General features: G+C 44.3%; 1 protein-coding gene across 1 annotated transcript in view; it reads right to left on the bottom strand.

Annotated features, from left to right (window-relative positions):
- Positions 1-5,087: 5,087 nt before the first annotated feature.
- Positions 5,088-15,652, bottom strand: part of LOC310867496 (leucine-rich repeat-containing protein 34-like) — a gene marked incomplete at both ends in the record, with an annotated part of 34,766 nt that continues 24,201 nt past the window's right edge. Inside the window, 8 exons of the mRNA XM_083777611.1 lie at positions 5,088-5,282; positions 6,209-6,335; positions 7,360-7,515; positions 10,054-10,208; positions 11,360-11,455; positions 11,634-11,759; positions 12,175-12,261; positions 13,650-13,711. Of these exons, the coding sequence (XP_083633737.1) occupies positions 5,088-5,282; positions 6,209-6,335; positions 7,360-7,515; positions 10,054-10,208; positions 11,360-11,455; positions 11,634-11,759; positions 12,175-12,261; positions 13,650-13,711 (1,004 nt within the window). The remainder of the gene's footprint in view (positions 5,283-6,208; positions 6,336-7,359; positions 7,516-10,053; positions 10,209-11,359; positions 11,456-11,633; positions 11,760-12,174; positions 12,262-13,649; positions 13,712-15,652) is intronic.

Here is a 15,652-nt window from a genome sequence, read left to right as displayed (position 1 = left end):
GGTCCTTGAAATTAAACGGGTTGAGAATCACTGCTGGAGCCGTAAAAAGCTTCTCTTATGGAGGTTTGATTGATTGATTGATTGATTGATTGAAATATTTATTAACAGTTTGTATAATTTACAGTACATTTTAAGCACAAACTCAATACAAAGACTGTTAACTGTGAGTGGACGACCCAATTAAGCATTACACTTGTTTACAACAGGGTCCACATTGTTCAATTCATCAAAACATTTAGAGACATACAAATAGACACTTCTGTGTAGTTAAAGAACAGAACAGGAATTCATTATATAGGAAGCAAAAAGGGAAAAGATACATAGGCCTATACAGTGAGGGGAAAAGGGGGTGGGGGGGATTCAGATTTTACGGGGGCCAGTTTCGAATTGCAGCCATCCGTAGGTGCCCTTTGAGAGCGGTTTTGAAGGAGTCAAGGGATTCACATGTCTTAATGACTGTTGGTAGGGCGTTCCACATTTTGGTGGCATAGGAGCGGAAAATAATTTAGTCCCTTGTTTGTGCCGAATCTGGGTTGCACATGGTTTGTTGTACTCCCTCTGGTGTTGTGGGTGTGGACTTAGTTTACAGTAAACTGAATTTTACAAAGTGTGAATGGAGTTTCTAGGTGAAAGTGATTTTTTGACATGCAAGCTGGCATATCTTTTCAAATGGGGGTCCGCGAGCTAATTACTGTCAATTTGGGGGTCCTTGACATGAAAAAGTTTGGGAAAGTTTGTATACCGGTATATGCCAGGCATAGACCCCCCCCCCCCCCCCCCCCCTCTAAAAAAAAAGTAGCAACCCTACTATAACTACAAATAATTTAAAAACAAGCCCAAAGTCGCTTGTAACAAAGAAACAAACGGACATGGCAACACTGCATGTGAGCCGTTATAAATAAACACATTACCATGGCCGTTTCCATTCAGAGGGAGAGGGGGGGGGGGGTTCCCTCCTCTCTCATCTATTCTAAGAAATAAACCTTTAAAATGCGTTTCATTGCACTTAGAATGATCTGTGATCACATTATACTAATTGATGTTACGTCAACACATTCGTATCTCATCGTTCGCGTATATTATACGTTTATATTGAGTTATAGCTCTCCTCCCCTCCTTCAGAGTAATAATGGATCCTTCCCACAATTTGATTTGTCATGGTAAGGTAACGGAATTCGATGGGTCACCAGATTGGTCGTAAGTTATAGAAGCAGACCTTGTATTTAGCTGTACTTTCCTGTGCTTTTTCCCCCTGCAAACTGTTAATAATGAAGTTAAATAAAAATTCAAACAAACAAACAATTTCTGCTTTGTGTCAGCGAGCTTTAAACTTTTGATTGATTGATTGAAATATTTATTAACAGTTTGTAGAATTTACAGTACATTTTAAGCACAAATTCAATACAAAGACTGTTAACTGTGAGTGGACGACCCAATTAAGCATTACACTTGTTTACAACAGGGTCCACATTGTTCAATTCATCAAAATAACGTATTAATAACGTATTAATAACGTATTCATACGCGTCCATTAACAACAACAACAACAACAACAAGAAAGAACCATTTTAACAGAGGTATGACGTAAAATAAAACATATTGTAACGTGGGTTACAACTGCCATTCTATGCCCTGCTACAACATTATTGCCCACAGCCTATGATGTGTGTCTTATGAAGTGACCTATGAAGTCCTGTTGTTATTGTGCCAACCTGTTGGAACTTAAAGGACAACTTTAGTTTTTTTCAAACAAGCTTCATGTTTTAGGTTGTTATGAGAGAAAGTAAAAGATGAGTGTTAATTCTTTTTCATTTGCTGCTTTCTTTCGTTTTAGGGATTTTAGCTCTTTTTGACAGGGGGGCGGGGGCATTCGAGCATGGGGCTAAATATGTATTTTTATGGTGATTTTATTATTTACTATAGTCCTATTAAACCCCTGGAAATTTCATCTGGCCACAAAACATCACGAGATCTACTGAATGTGTCAAACTGACATTGAGCCTAAAGTGGCTTCCCCCCCACATTCAGTAGATTTTGTGATTTATTTGTGGCTAGATGTAATTTCCAGGGGTTTATTAGGACTATAGTAAATAATTAAAAAATAAATCGCTATAAAATGTTGTAAAAAAATACATATTTAGCCCCATGCTCGAATGCCCCCGCCCCCCTGTCAAAAACAGCTAAAATCCCTAAAACGAAAGAAAGCAGCAAATGAAAAAAAAAGAACACTCATCTTTTACTTTCTCTAATAACAACCTAAAACATGAACCTTGGTTGAAAAAAACTGCCGTTCTGCCAGTAAACAGCCTGCTAAGTGAAAACCCTTGTTGTGGCATCATTCATTCCTCGCCTCCAAACCACAGAAAGCTATAGTCCACAACAATATTATGAAAGCTACTTTATTTCTAGTGGAGGAAGGCAGTTTAATTGTGGTCAAAGTCTAGAAGAAGCCAAATTAACATTTAAACAGTTGTTTAAAAGAACAAATAGGCTACAAGTTCGAGTTCCAACGCGTTCCTTTATCTTTAGAAGCATTTCTCATTGCGGACTTCTGGACTCTAGAGCAGACTGCCTATGGAATGCCATGATGCCCCTGGCGTAAAGAAATGCCGAGTCAGTAGAGAATGTTAAAGACACATTTATTTCATGAACATTTGAGTGTAGGACTCGCTGTAAGCACTGGGCCAGGGCTAAGGTCTTACCTGACTCACGTTTACAGGCCTATGATTTGTTTTGTTTATAGGCTGCGTTTAATGCTTGCTAAGTTGCTGTATTGTATTTTTACACTATTGTGCTGTTTTTTTTAACTTGTTGATTGCTTATATTGTGTCTTGTTCAGCACCTTCTAACTAAAGGCGAGGAAATAAATGAATCAATGAATGAATCTTGAATCTGAATGAAAATAATGTTTGAATTATATTATATATTATATATTTTGTTGGTGAGTGTTCGGCCACTAGAGGGGGCCAGAGTGCCGTGCTGGATTTGACAAGGTAGGCGTCTTAAATTAATGCTTTAATATATAGATGTAATTATTAAGCTTAAAGCTGTAATGTGAGTACGTGACAGCCCAGAGGACAATACATAATACATAAACACAATACATAGTCCTATCTGATTGCATAAAACGGCATTAAACAATGTTAACCCATTCTGACCTGAGATCAGATTCATACGAGGTTTCCACTAGGACACACACTGGTCTGATGAACCCATTCTGACCTGAGATCAGATTCTAAAAATGTCAGTCGTTAAAAAAATAGCAGACCTACAAGCTCGTATCGCGCCACTCGGTGGCGCGATATGAGCTTGTAGATCTGCTATTTTTAAATGGCTAAAGCACGACACGAAGCTGACACCAAAATGGGTTCCCGTTCAGAATGGGTTAAACTCACTTCGCCACTCGATTTCCCACTCACTTTATGGTTATGCATGCATAATTGCATAAACCCTCTATTGGACATGGGCTCATATAATCTAAACATCAAGAAACAATAATAATTAAATAGTAAATACCAAAATATAGAAACCAATTTATTTTTTCAAATGCTTCCGTCATACAGTCTGGAGCAACGGAAGCTCTGATCATGAGTAAAATATAAATGCTTCCGTCGTACAGTCTGGAGCAACGGAAGCTCTGATCACGAGTAAAATATAAATGCTTCCATCGTACAGTCTGGAGCAACGGAAGCTCTGATCATGAGTAAAATATAAATGCTTCCGTCGTACAGTCTGGAGCAACGGAAGCTCTGATCATGAGTAAAATATAAATGCTTCCATCGTACAGTCTGGAGCAACGGAAGCTCTGATCACGAGTAAAATATAAATGCTTCCGTCGTACAGTCTGGAGCAACGGAAGCTCTGATCATGAGTAAAATATAAATTCTTCCGTCGTACAGTCTGGAGCAACGGAAGCTCTGATCACGAGTAAAATATAAATGCTTCCGTCGTACAGTCTGGAGCAACGGAAGCTCTGATCATGAGTAAAATATAAATGCTTCAGTCATATACAGTCTGGAGCAACGGAAGCTCTGATCACGAGTAAAATATAAATGCTTCCGTCGTACAGTCTGGAGCAACGGAAGCTCTGATCATGAGTAAAATATAAATGCTTCCTTCATACAGTCTGGAGCAACGGATGCTCTGATCACGAGTAAAATATAAATGCTTCCGTCGTACAGTCTGGAGCAACGGAAGCTCTGATCATGAGTAAAATATAAATTCTTCCGTCGTACAGTCTGGAGCAACGGAAGCTCTGATCACGAGTAAAATATAAATGCTTCCGTCGTACAGTCTGGAGCAACGGAAGCTCTGATCACGAGTAAAATATAAATGCTTCCGTCGTACAGTCTGGAGCAACGGAAGCTCTGATCACGAGTAAAATATAAACGCTTCCGTCGTACAGTCTGGAGCAACGGAAGCTCTGATCACGAGTAAAATATAAACGCTTCCGTCGTACAGTCTGGAGCAACGGAAGCTCTGATCACGAGTAAAATATAAACGCTTCCGTCATACAGTCTGGAGCAACGGAAGCTCTGATCATGAGTAAAATATAAATGCTTCCGTCGTACAGTCTGGAGCAACGGAAGCTCTGATCATGAGTAAAATATAAATGCTTCCGTCGTACAGTCTGGAGCAACGGAAGCTCTGATCACGAGTAAAATATAAAGCGGAAGTGAAGCCTCCTCCCCACTTCCGTTTCGTCTTTACAGTCGCGCAAATTCACCCTAATATATATAAATAAATAAAAATCATCTAAGCATAGCTTGCTGCTTAGCCGAAATGGATATTAAAAGAAATAAGCCCTGAAGATATTTTAAAATATATATATATTTGTGAACGGAAATGACAAACGGATTACTCTGATGTTTAGTTCCAGACTATATAGTATTCGGAGATTGTGGAATAGTTAGTAGTCTGGCCAATAGTCTGGCTACGCAGGACTGTATTGGAGGTGTGCGACTTGGTGTCTGCTGTGAGCTCCAGGGCAGCGTTAGGTGTCATGCTGTGAGCCCCAGGGCAGCGTTAGGTGTCTGCTGTGAGCGCCAGGGCAGCGTTAGGTGTCTGCTGTGAGCGCCAGGGCAGCGTTAGGTGTCTGCTGTGAGCGCCAGGGCAGCGTTGGTGGCGGGGCAGCCGTCGCGGCCGTAGCTCGGGGTCCAGTAGTAATGTCGTCTCAGGCCGTGAAAGACCTCGGCCAGATGCAGCCGTCCGTCCACCTCGTAGACGCTGACGTCCGTCTGCTCTGCGGCCAGCCGCCCGCCCGCCATCAGCTCTCTGAACGCCTAGTAGGGGAGTATAGAGTCGTTGTCCCCCAAACGTTTTATCTCAAAGACCCAAAAGACAAATCAAATGTTTACCAGCAGGGACCCAAACTATAGTGAGAATATAGCAGATCTACGCGTCGCCGTGCGGTTGAGCTTATAGGTTCTGCTATTTTCACGACTTCTTGAAGATTTATTTTCTAATGTATGGCCAATTACATTCTGTGTCCATCCATGACCCACACAGGGGGCCCACTGTCTGGGAACCTGGAGGATAGATTGGGGTGCATACTTAGTTTAGACTATAGTCATTGGTTAGACATGGGTTAAGGTTAGGTTTAGGTGTGCTGCCCCGTGGGAGGTTAGGTTTAGACTAGTCATTGGTTAGACATGGGTTAAGGTTAGGTTTAGGTGTGCTGCCCCGTGGGAGGTTAGGTTTAGACTAGTCATTGGTTAGACATGGGTTAAGGTTAGGTTTAGGTGTGCTGCCCCCGTGGGAGGTTAGGTTTAGACTAGTCATTGGTTAGACATGGGTTAAGGTTAGGTTTAGGTGTGCTGCCCCCGTGGGAGGTTAGGTTTAGACTAGTCATTGGTTAGACATGGGTTAAGGTTAGGTTTAGGTGTGCTGCCCCGTGGGAGGTTATAGGTTTGTAGGGTGAGGGTTTGAGATAGGTTGTAGTTGTAGGACTAATGACTGGTCTAACCAAATGACTAGTCTAAACCAAAAACTGTCTAAACTAAGTACTGCACCCAGGATAGATTAACAGAGCTTTATACTTGTACATGTTATGCACCTTTTCCACATACTGCCGTAATAGCTGGACATTCAGTACGTCTGTAACTATAAGGTTTGTGTGTGTGTGTGTGTGTGTGTGTGTGTGTGTGTGTGTGTGTGTGTGTGTGTGTGTGTGTGTGTGTGTGCGTGCGTGTACGTGTACAGTACGTACCTGACAGACCGGCTCTTCTAGGCGGTTTCCCCAGATGTAGATGTGAGTGAGCGTGCTGCTAACCGTCATGGCCTGAGCCAAGGCCACCAGACCTACACTGCCTATGTTGTTACTGGTGATGGACAGCCTTGAAAGACAACAGAGAGAGAGAGAGAGAGCGTTTGACCTAGAGTTTACAGCAGGGGTTTTCAACCTGCCCATTCTGACCTGAGATCAGATTCATATACGAGGTTTCCGCCGGACACACACTACTGGTCTGATGAACCCATTCTGACCTGAGATCAGATTCTATAAAAATGTCAGTCGCTCTTCGATTTTTCAAAAATAGCAGACCTACAAGCTCGTATCGCGCCACTCGGTGGCGCGATATGAGCTTGTAGGTCTGCTATTTTTAAATAGCTATAAAGCATAACATGATGCTGACACCAAAATGGGTGCCCGGTCAGAATGGGCTAGATTAGGGCCGGGGGGCCACAACTGTAGAATGATTGTGTGTGTGTGTGTGTGGGGGGGGGGGGGGGGGGGGTTTAAGTTTTGTATACTTTTACTCAAGTAAATTCTGAATTCCAGACTATTTCTGCATTGGCAGTATATGTATACTTTTACTTACTTAAGTAAAACAATTGAGTTCTTTTTACATCACTGACAAAACCCAAGGTATCCACCCAACAACAGCCATGGCATGTCATTATAATTTTGCGCTGGTTAAGATGATTTGCTGAAAAGCCTTAATGACATTGTTGTGTGACTGACTGACTGACTGGCTGGCTGGCTGGCTGACTGACTGACTGACTGACTGACTGACTGACTGACTGACTGACTGACTGACTGACTGGCTGACTGACTGACTGACTGACTGACTGACTGACTGACTGACTGACTGACTGACTGACTGACTGACTGACTGACTGAGCACTGACTGACTGACTGACTGACTGACTGGCTGGCTGACTGACTGACTGACTGACTGACTGACTGACTGACTGACTGACTGACTGACTGACTGACTGACTGACTGAGCACTGACTGACTGACTGACTGACTGACTGGCTGGCTGACTGACTGACTGACTGACTGACTGACTGACTGACTGACTGACTGACTGACTGACTGACTGACTGACTGACTGACCGACTGACCGACCGACTCACGCTTTCAGGCCACACGTCGGCCAAGAGACCGCCTCGCTCAGCCACACGGCGCCGTCGTCCTCGATGCGATTGGACGACAGGTCGACGATTTCCAGGACCGCGTTTTGCTTCAGCACCTCCGCGAGGCATCGCGCGCCATCGCGCGTCACGCGGTTACTGCAAGCAGAGCGATGAGGAGAAGATATAAAAGACAAGGTGCAAGTGATATAAACAGGTTTTCAATGTAATGAGTCCCGGGATGCAGGGATGGTCTTTTAAGTGAGTCCCACTTCAATTACATTAGGGGCTCTATTTTGCGTGTCTTAACCCATTCTGACCTGAGATCAGATTCATAACGAGGTTTCCGCTGGACACACACTGGTCTGATGAACCCATTCTGACCTGAGATCAGATTCTAAAAAATGTCAGTCGTTCTTCGATTTTTCAAAAATGGCAGACCTACAAGCTCATATCGCGCCACTCGGTGGCGCGATATGAGCTTGTAGATCTGCTATTTTTCAATAGCTAAAGCATAACGTGACGCTGACACCAAAATGGGTGCCCGTTCAGAATGTCTTAGGTCTTATTCCCTAACTTGAGTAAACTAAAGACCCGGAGGCGTGATCAATGCTATTTGGTCCAAAGAGCATTGATCACGCCTCCAGGTCTTTAGTTTACTCAAGTTAGGGAATAAGACCTGGTACTTAAGACACGCAAAATACAGCCCCTGCATGAGTCATATTTTGCCATTTTTTACAAATTGCAGCATTTAACTCCTTCATGTAGAAAACATAAGAAGAAATGATTATTATAACTAAAGCTAGCAAAATAAACTAGAATAAAAAACAGTACAGTAGTGCATCCCGTGGATGCAGAGGTCGTGGTTTTATTGCGTCCCTTAAAGGGACACTTCACCCTTTTTGCAAAAAAATATATGTTAATGACGTTTAGAAGCTTTAGAACACTTTCCTGGGGTTCTTTATGTGCGTAATATGTGGTTTTAGATATGTTAGATGGTAGCAGTGAGCCTGTTGTCTCTGATGTCATGGACACTGGGCTCACTTCCTTCCTGGACTACATGTTGTCTCAGTAAGACAGCTCTCCCCCTATCCACAAGGAGGAGCAGTGCACCAAAGAATTATGGGAATTGTAGTCCAGGAAGGTAGTGAGACCTGCAGTGTCCATGACATCAGAGACACTGTGCTCACTGCTACAATCTAAAATATCTAAAACCACATATTACACACATAAATACCCCCAGGAAAGTGATCTAAAGCTTCTAAACGTCATTAACATATATTCTTTTGCAAAAAGGGTGAAGTGTCCCTTTAACTATAAACTGCGTTTTGGGATGCAAAATGCACACTATTTTAATCTCTGAAGGTGTGTTGTATAGCATAGTGTTCTAGTTGTCATGTTGTTTAGAGACTAAGGTATTTGTATATTTGACTGTATATTTGTGAGGGCTGAAGATGGGGTTAATGCCTTATTGGCCCCTCGAAAGATACCAATTAATTATCTTCCTTATTTCCAGGTCTTCCATTAGGCATTGACAATTCGGAAGTGTTCTCTATTAATATCCATGAAGAGATATGTTATATGGTGACTGTTATGTTATCATATTGTGTGGTTTCAGCATTGTGGTTGATTAGATAGATACATATGTAACTGTACAGTTGCAATATCTGATTGCATTATTACTGTTCCCTTAATGGCTTGTATTTATGGACAAACTATTCACATTTGTACGGTAAAATGGAAATGTATATTAACCCATATTTTGAGAGGGAACCCCTTTTGGTGGTTACATACATTATGTTATAATTTAGCGATTGAAAAATAGCAGATCTAAAAGCTTTTGAAAAATCGTAAAAAATGTGCCTAAAATCTTTCAGAAAATTGTCATGATTTAGAAAACGTATTTTTATTTTTATTTTATTTTTGACGTCGGGCCTGAATGGGTTAACCTTACACCCCATGAACGTCACATCACGTTGTGAGCAGGGGGGGGGGGCAGTCAGACAGATATTTCGTGAATTACAGGCTTCATTTTACGCCCATGTTAGACCCGGGGAACGCTTTGTCCATATCTTTAAGTGGTGCAAACCACTTCTACATCCAGCTTGCAATGTCCGTGTAGCTGTGTACCTGTGTGTGTACCTGTGTGTGTACCTGTGTACCTGTGTGTGTACCTGTAACCATGCGCATGAGTGGTGTGCGCATGTGTGAAATTGGAACGACAGAAGTATGTGACATGGCTGCCACCTGCTGGAAGCAAACGATACAGAGTTGCACCACTTGGTTCACACTGGTGTGATTTTTTACAGTCTATGGTTGTGAGCTTGTAGATGTAGACTAGAGGCTATTTTCACTACTTGACCTCCAGCTTTGTATATATAGGGTTTAAAAGTGGTTATTGAATGAGGTTTTCACAGTGTGGTGACTGACCAGCGCAGGCCTAGAGGGTTTAACCCATTCTGACCGGGCACCCATTTTGGTGTCAGCATCATGTCATGCTTTAGCAGATCTACAAGCTCATAGCGCGCCACCGAGTGGCGCGCTACGAGCTTGTAGGTCTGCTATTTTTTGAAAAATCGAAGAACGACTGACATTTTTTAGAATCTGATCTCAGGTCAGAATGGGTTCATCAGACCAGTGTGTGTCCAGCGGAAACCTCGTATGAATCTGATCTCAGGTCAGAGAGTGGTGACTGACCAGTGCAGGTCCAGGTAGCGCAGGCTGTGGTTGACCCTCAGCCCGTCGCTCAGCCGCTCCACGCCGCTGTCGGTCATGCCCATCTTCCCCAGGTGGAGCTCCGTCAGAGTCTGGTTCAACGCCAACATGCGCGACATGTGCACCGTGCACTCCTCCTGACGCGCACGCACATAGACACACACACACACACACACACACACACACACACACACACACACACACACACACACACACACACACACACACACACACACACAGTCACACACAGAGTAAAGTTTAATTTCATACCAAGTTGATTGAAGAAAAAAAAAGACTAAGGGCTGTATTTTGCGTGTCTTAAGTACCAGGTCTTATTCCCTAACTTGAGTAAACTAAAGACCTGGAGGCATGATCAATGCTCTTTGGCCACTCAGAATAGCCAAATGGCATTGATCACGCCTCCAGGTCTTTAGTTTACTCAAGTTAGGGAATAAGACCTGGTACTTAAGAGACACAAAATACAGCCCTAAAGGTATTTGCACATACAGGTTGTGTTTTTCGCTGCTTTTTAGCACTGCTTCTGCTTTCTGCTTTTTTGCGAAATCCGCAATAAAAATGTCACGCAAAACATTGTTGGTAAAAAATAAATGGTAAATGGTGCATTTATAGAGCGCCTTTATCCAAGGCGCTTTACATAGATTGTGCATTTAACCCATTCTGACCGGGCACCCATTTTGGTGTCGGCATCATGTCATGCTTTAGCTATTTAAAAACAGCAGATCTACAAGCTCATATCGCGCCACCGAGTGGCGCGATACGAGCTTGTAGGTCTGCTATTTTTGAAAAATCGAAGAGCGACTGACATTTTTAGAATCTGATCTCAGGTCAGAATGGGTTCATCAGACCAGTGTGTGTCCGGCGGAAACCTCGTATGAATCTGATCTCAGAATGGGTTAAATTCACACATTCACACACCCATTCACACATACACTGATGACGGCGGAAACCATGCAAGGCACCGACCAGCACATCGGGAGCAATCTGGGGTTCAGAGTCTTTGCTCAAGGACTTTTCGACACTAACCTTGCACACTGAGTGCAATGCATGTTATTTATATTCGTATAGCAATGTTTTGGCAGAACGAAATGTAGTGAGGATGATTGGATGATCGATCCTCTGATCCGATCATTATTTAAAAAAAGTCGACGTGCTTGCGCGTGCGTGCGTGTGCGTGTGTGTGCGTGTGTGTGTGTGTGTGTGTGTGTGCGTGTGTGTGCGTGTGTGTGTGTGTGTGCGCGCGCGTGCATACGTGTGTGTGCGCGTGTACCTGTTGGCTGAAGAGCAGAGGTCTGCTGGTATTGACTGAGCGAAGACTCTTGTTATTGTTCAAGACGATGGCAAACGCTATCACACTCTGAGTGTCCTACACACACACACACACACACACACACACACACACACACACACACACACACACACACACACACACACACACACACACACACACACACACACACACACACACACACACACACAGTCCATGTTGATTGGAGTCAGAATGTTCAACACTCAAGTCCAGTCAGTGTATGTATTATGTTTACCAGGTCACAGTCGGACAGGTCCAGCTCCTGCAGAGTGCTGTTCGTCTGTAACATGCTGGCAAAATGCATGGCCGCCCGGCCTATCTTGTTTCCCGTCATCCTCAGGGAGACGAGGGCGTGGTTATGCTGAGCAGAGAGAGAGGGGGAGAGAGAGAGAGAGAGAGAGAGAAAGAGAGAGTGTGTGTCACAGTGGGAGACCAGCTCAGTGGCCTTGTGGTTAGAGTGTCCGCCCTGAGACTGGGAGGTCGGGGGTTCGATCCCCGGCCGGGTCATACCAAAGACTGTAAAAATGGGACCCAGTGCCTCCCTGCTTGACACTCAGCATCAAAGGGTTGGTTTGGGGGGTCAAATATATTAATTGAATGATTCCCGAGCGCGGCACGGCTGCAGCTCACCGCTCCTTGGCTGCAGCTCACCGCTCCTTGGCTGCAGCTCACCGCTCCAAGAGATATGGGTCAAATGCGGAGAACTAAAGTTCACTGCGGTAACGTGTGTGTGACAAATCCTACGACTTTGACTTTGTGTGCGTGTGCACATGTACCTGCAGACTCTTGGCAAGGACTTCAGCTCCATGGGTTTGTATGTTGTTGCACATCAGATCCAGAGAGCGCAGCGCTGTATCCTCTTTCTGTATAGAGGACATGAAACAGTTTCACCACACAGCTATAGTTGCCTAGTTGCCTTCTCCCTTCTGGCCCCAAAACTATGGAATGCACTTCCCATCACAGTCATAACTGCAGCCTCACTCCCAATCTTCCGCCGTAGTCTGAAAACCCACCTCTTCAGACTCCACCATGGCCCGTAGCACTTGCCCTAGCCTAAGCCCCTTAGATAGCACTCTATGTAGACTTAGATAGTATTTTAGACGGACTTATAGCTCGTTACGTAGACAGCACTAGAATTGCATTTTATGTAGTCATAGCACTTTATAGTACACATGTATGTTGTATAATAATATAGTATAGTTGACATAGATACAACGTTCTTAGTTTATACTTTTTATATATGTGATGTATTCCCATGCTTTTGTTTTTGCTTAATGTAAGTCGCTCTGGATCAAGAGCGTCTGCTAAATGCCTGAATTGTAAAATTGTAATTGTAAATTGAAGTAGTTGGGGGAAGAAAATAAACTACTTATAATAACAACAGAGGCGTGCCCATCTGATGCGGACCTGAGCCACGAGAGGCTTGACTCCGGTGGCCAGAAATGGGTTTTTCCGACTGTTCCGAGGTCGCCAGACTTGACCCCGGGTCAAGTAGGTTTTGAGCCGAGCGTTCTTGTATTGAGTTGGTCGTTTGGACTACTAAATGTTGCATTTCATAATACAGTCTTTACTCTTTACCGATACATGTCCTTATACACCTTGCCCTATTTAAAGTGAGATAAATTATGATACTGAGGTAGGCCAGGTTTTAACGTGTCGGTGGTACAGGGTCAAATGAAAATAACTAGAATTGTATTTATTATAAGCCACATAAGCCCTCATTCAAATAATATATTATTGTTTAGGAACTTTCATAGGCCTTTTAAGTACCGGTATTTAAAATAAAACGTATTATCTCATTCTGAACGGGAACCCATTTTGCTGTTAGCATCATGTTATGCTTTAGTTATTGAAAAATAGCAGATCTACAAGCTCATAGCGCGCGCTACGAGCTTGTAGGTCTTGCTATTTTTGAAAAATCAAAGAACGACTGACATTTTTAGAATCTGATCTCAGGTCAGAATGGGTTAATCAGACCAGTGTGTGTCCAGTGGAAACCTCGTATGAATCTGATCTCAGGTCAGAATGGGTTAATGTTTTGGTAATGTGTATATATATATCCTATTTGGTCTTTGATCACATTTAGATAATACATACTGTATAATTCTGTAGGCGAGGCCAGAGCTGCCTGTAATTTCTTATTGGATACACTAATATTCAATATAATATACAGTACAGGTGTACTCCGTCAACACAGATCAATCAAATCCATGTTAAATATCATGTCGTTGTTGTTTATCAACTTTACCTGCAGTAGATCAGCCAGAAGTGTGGCTCCGTCATCGGTGATGTTGTTGTATCTGACATCAAGCCCTGTGTGAGAGATTACAGTTGGTCATTGACAGTGCCAGTGTGTGTGTGAGACTACAGTTGGTCCTTGGCAGTGCCAGTGTTTGTGAGACTACAGTTGGTCCTTGGCAGTGCCAGTGTGTGAGAGACTATACAGTTGGTCCTTGGCAGTGCCAGTGTGTGAGAGACTACAGTTGGTCCTTGGCAGTGCCAGTGTGTGAGAGACTACAGTTGGTCCTTGGCAGTGCCAGTGTGTGAGAGACTACAGTTGGTCCTTGGCAGTGCCAGTGTGTCTGAGAGACTACAGTTGGTCCTTGGCAGTGCCAGTGTGTGAGAGAGATTACAGTTGGTCCTTGGCAGTGCCAGTGTTTGTGAGAGACTACAGTTGGTCCTTGGCAGTGCCAGTGTGTGAGAGAGACTACAGTTGGTCCTTGGCAGTGCCAGTGTGTGAGAGAGACTACAGTTGGTCCTTGGCAGTGCCAGTGTGTCTGAGAGACTACAGTTGGTCCTTGGCAGTGCCAGTGTGTGAGAGAGACTACATTTGGTCCTTGGCAGTGCCAGTGTGTTTGTGAGAGACTACAGTTGGTCCTTGGCAGTGCCAGTGTGTTTGTGAGAGACTACAGTTGGTCCTTGGCAGTGCCAGTGTGTTTGTGAGAGACTACATTTGGTCCTTGGCAGTGCCAGTGTTTGTGAGAGACTACAGTTGGTCCTTGGCAGTGCCAGTGTGTGTGAGAGACTACAGTTGGTCCTTGGCAGTGCCAGTGTGTGTGAGAGACTACAGTTGGTCCTTGGCAGTGCCAGTGTGTGTGAGAGACTATAGTTGGTCCTTGGCAGTGCCAGTGTGTGAGAGACTACAGTTGGTCCTTGGCAGTGCCAGTGTGTGTGAGAGACTACAGTTGGTCCTTGGCAGTGCCAGTGTGTGAGAGACTACAGTTGGTCCTTGGCAGTGCCAGTGTGTGAGAGACTACAGTTGGTCCTTGGCAGTGCCAGTGTGTGAGAGACTACAGTTGGTCCTTGGCAGTGCCAGTGTGTCTGAGAGACTACAGTTGGTCCTTGGCAGTGCCAGTGTGTGAGAGAGATTACAGTTGGTCCTTGGCAGTGCCAGTGTTTGTGAGAGACTACAGTTGGTCCTTGGCAGTGCCAGTGTGTGAGAGAGACTACAGTTGGTCCTTGGCAGTGCCAGTGTGTGAGAGAGACTACAGTTGGTCCTTGGCAGTGCCAGTGTGTCTGAGAGACTACAGTTGGTCCTTGGCAGTGCCAGTGTGTGAGAGAGACTACATTTGGTCCTTGGCAGTGCCAGTGTGTTTGTGAGAGACTACAGTTGGTCCTTGGCAGTGCCAGTGTGTTTGTGAGAGACTACAGTTGGTCCTTGGCAGTGCCAGTGTGTTTGTGAGAGACTACATTTGGTCCTTGGCAGTGCCAGTGTTTGTGAGAGACTACAGTTGGTCCTTGGCAGTGCCAGTGTGTTTGTGAGAGACTACAGTTGGTCCTTGGCAGTGCCAGTGTGTTTGTGAGAGACTACAGTTGGTCCTTGGCAGTGCCAGTGAGTGAGACTACATTTGGTCCTTGGCAGTGCCAGTGTGTGAGAGAGACTACAGTTGGTCCTTGGCAGTGCCAGTGTGTGAGAGAGACTACAGTTGGTCCCTGGCAGTGCCAGTGTTTGTGAGAGACTACAGTTGGTCCTTGGCAGTGCCAGTGTTTGTGAGAGACTACAGTTGGTCCTTGGCAGTGCCAGTGTGTGAGAGAGACTACAGTTGGTCCTTGGCAGTGCCAGTGTTTGTGAGAGAGACTACAGTTGGTCCTTGGCAGTGCCAGTGTGTGAGAGACTACAGTTGGTCCTTGGCAGTGCCAGTGTGTGAGAGAGACTACAGTTGGTCCTTGGCAGTGCCAGTGTTTGAGAGACTACAGTTGGTCCTTGGCAGTGCCAGTTTGTGAGAGACTACAGTTGGTCCTTGGCAGTGCCAG

This window comes from Protomyctophum parallelum (assembly GCF_964188405.1).
Source record: "Protomyctophum parallelum genome assembly, chromosome: 12".
In the NCBI taxonomy this organism is placed as follows: domain Eukaryota; kingdom Metazoa; phylum Chordata; class Actinopteri; order Myctophiformes; family Myctophidae; genus Protomyctophum; species Protomyctophum parallelum.
Note: the sequence above shows the minus strand (reverse complement) of the source record. Positions and strands in the feature narration are given on the sequence as shown.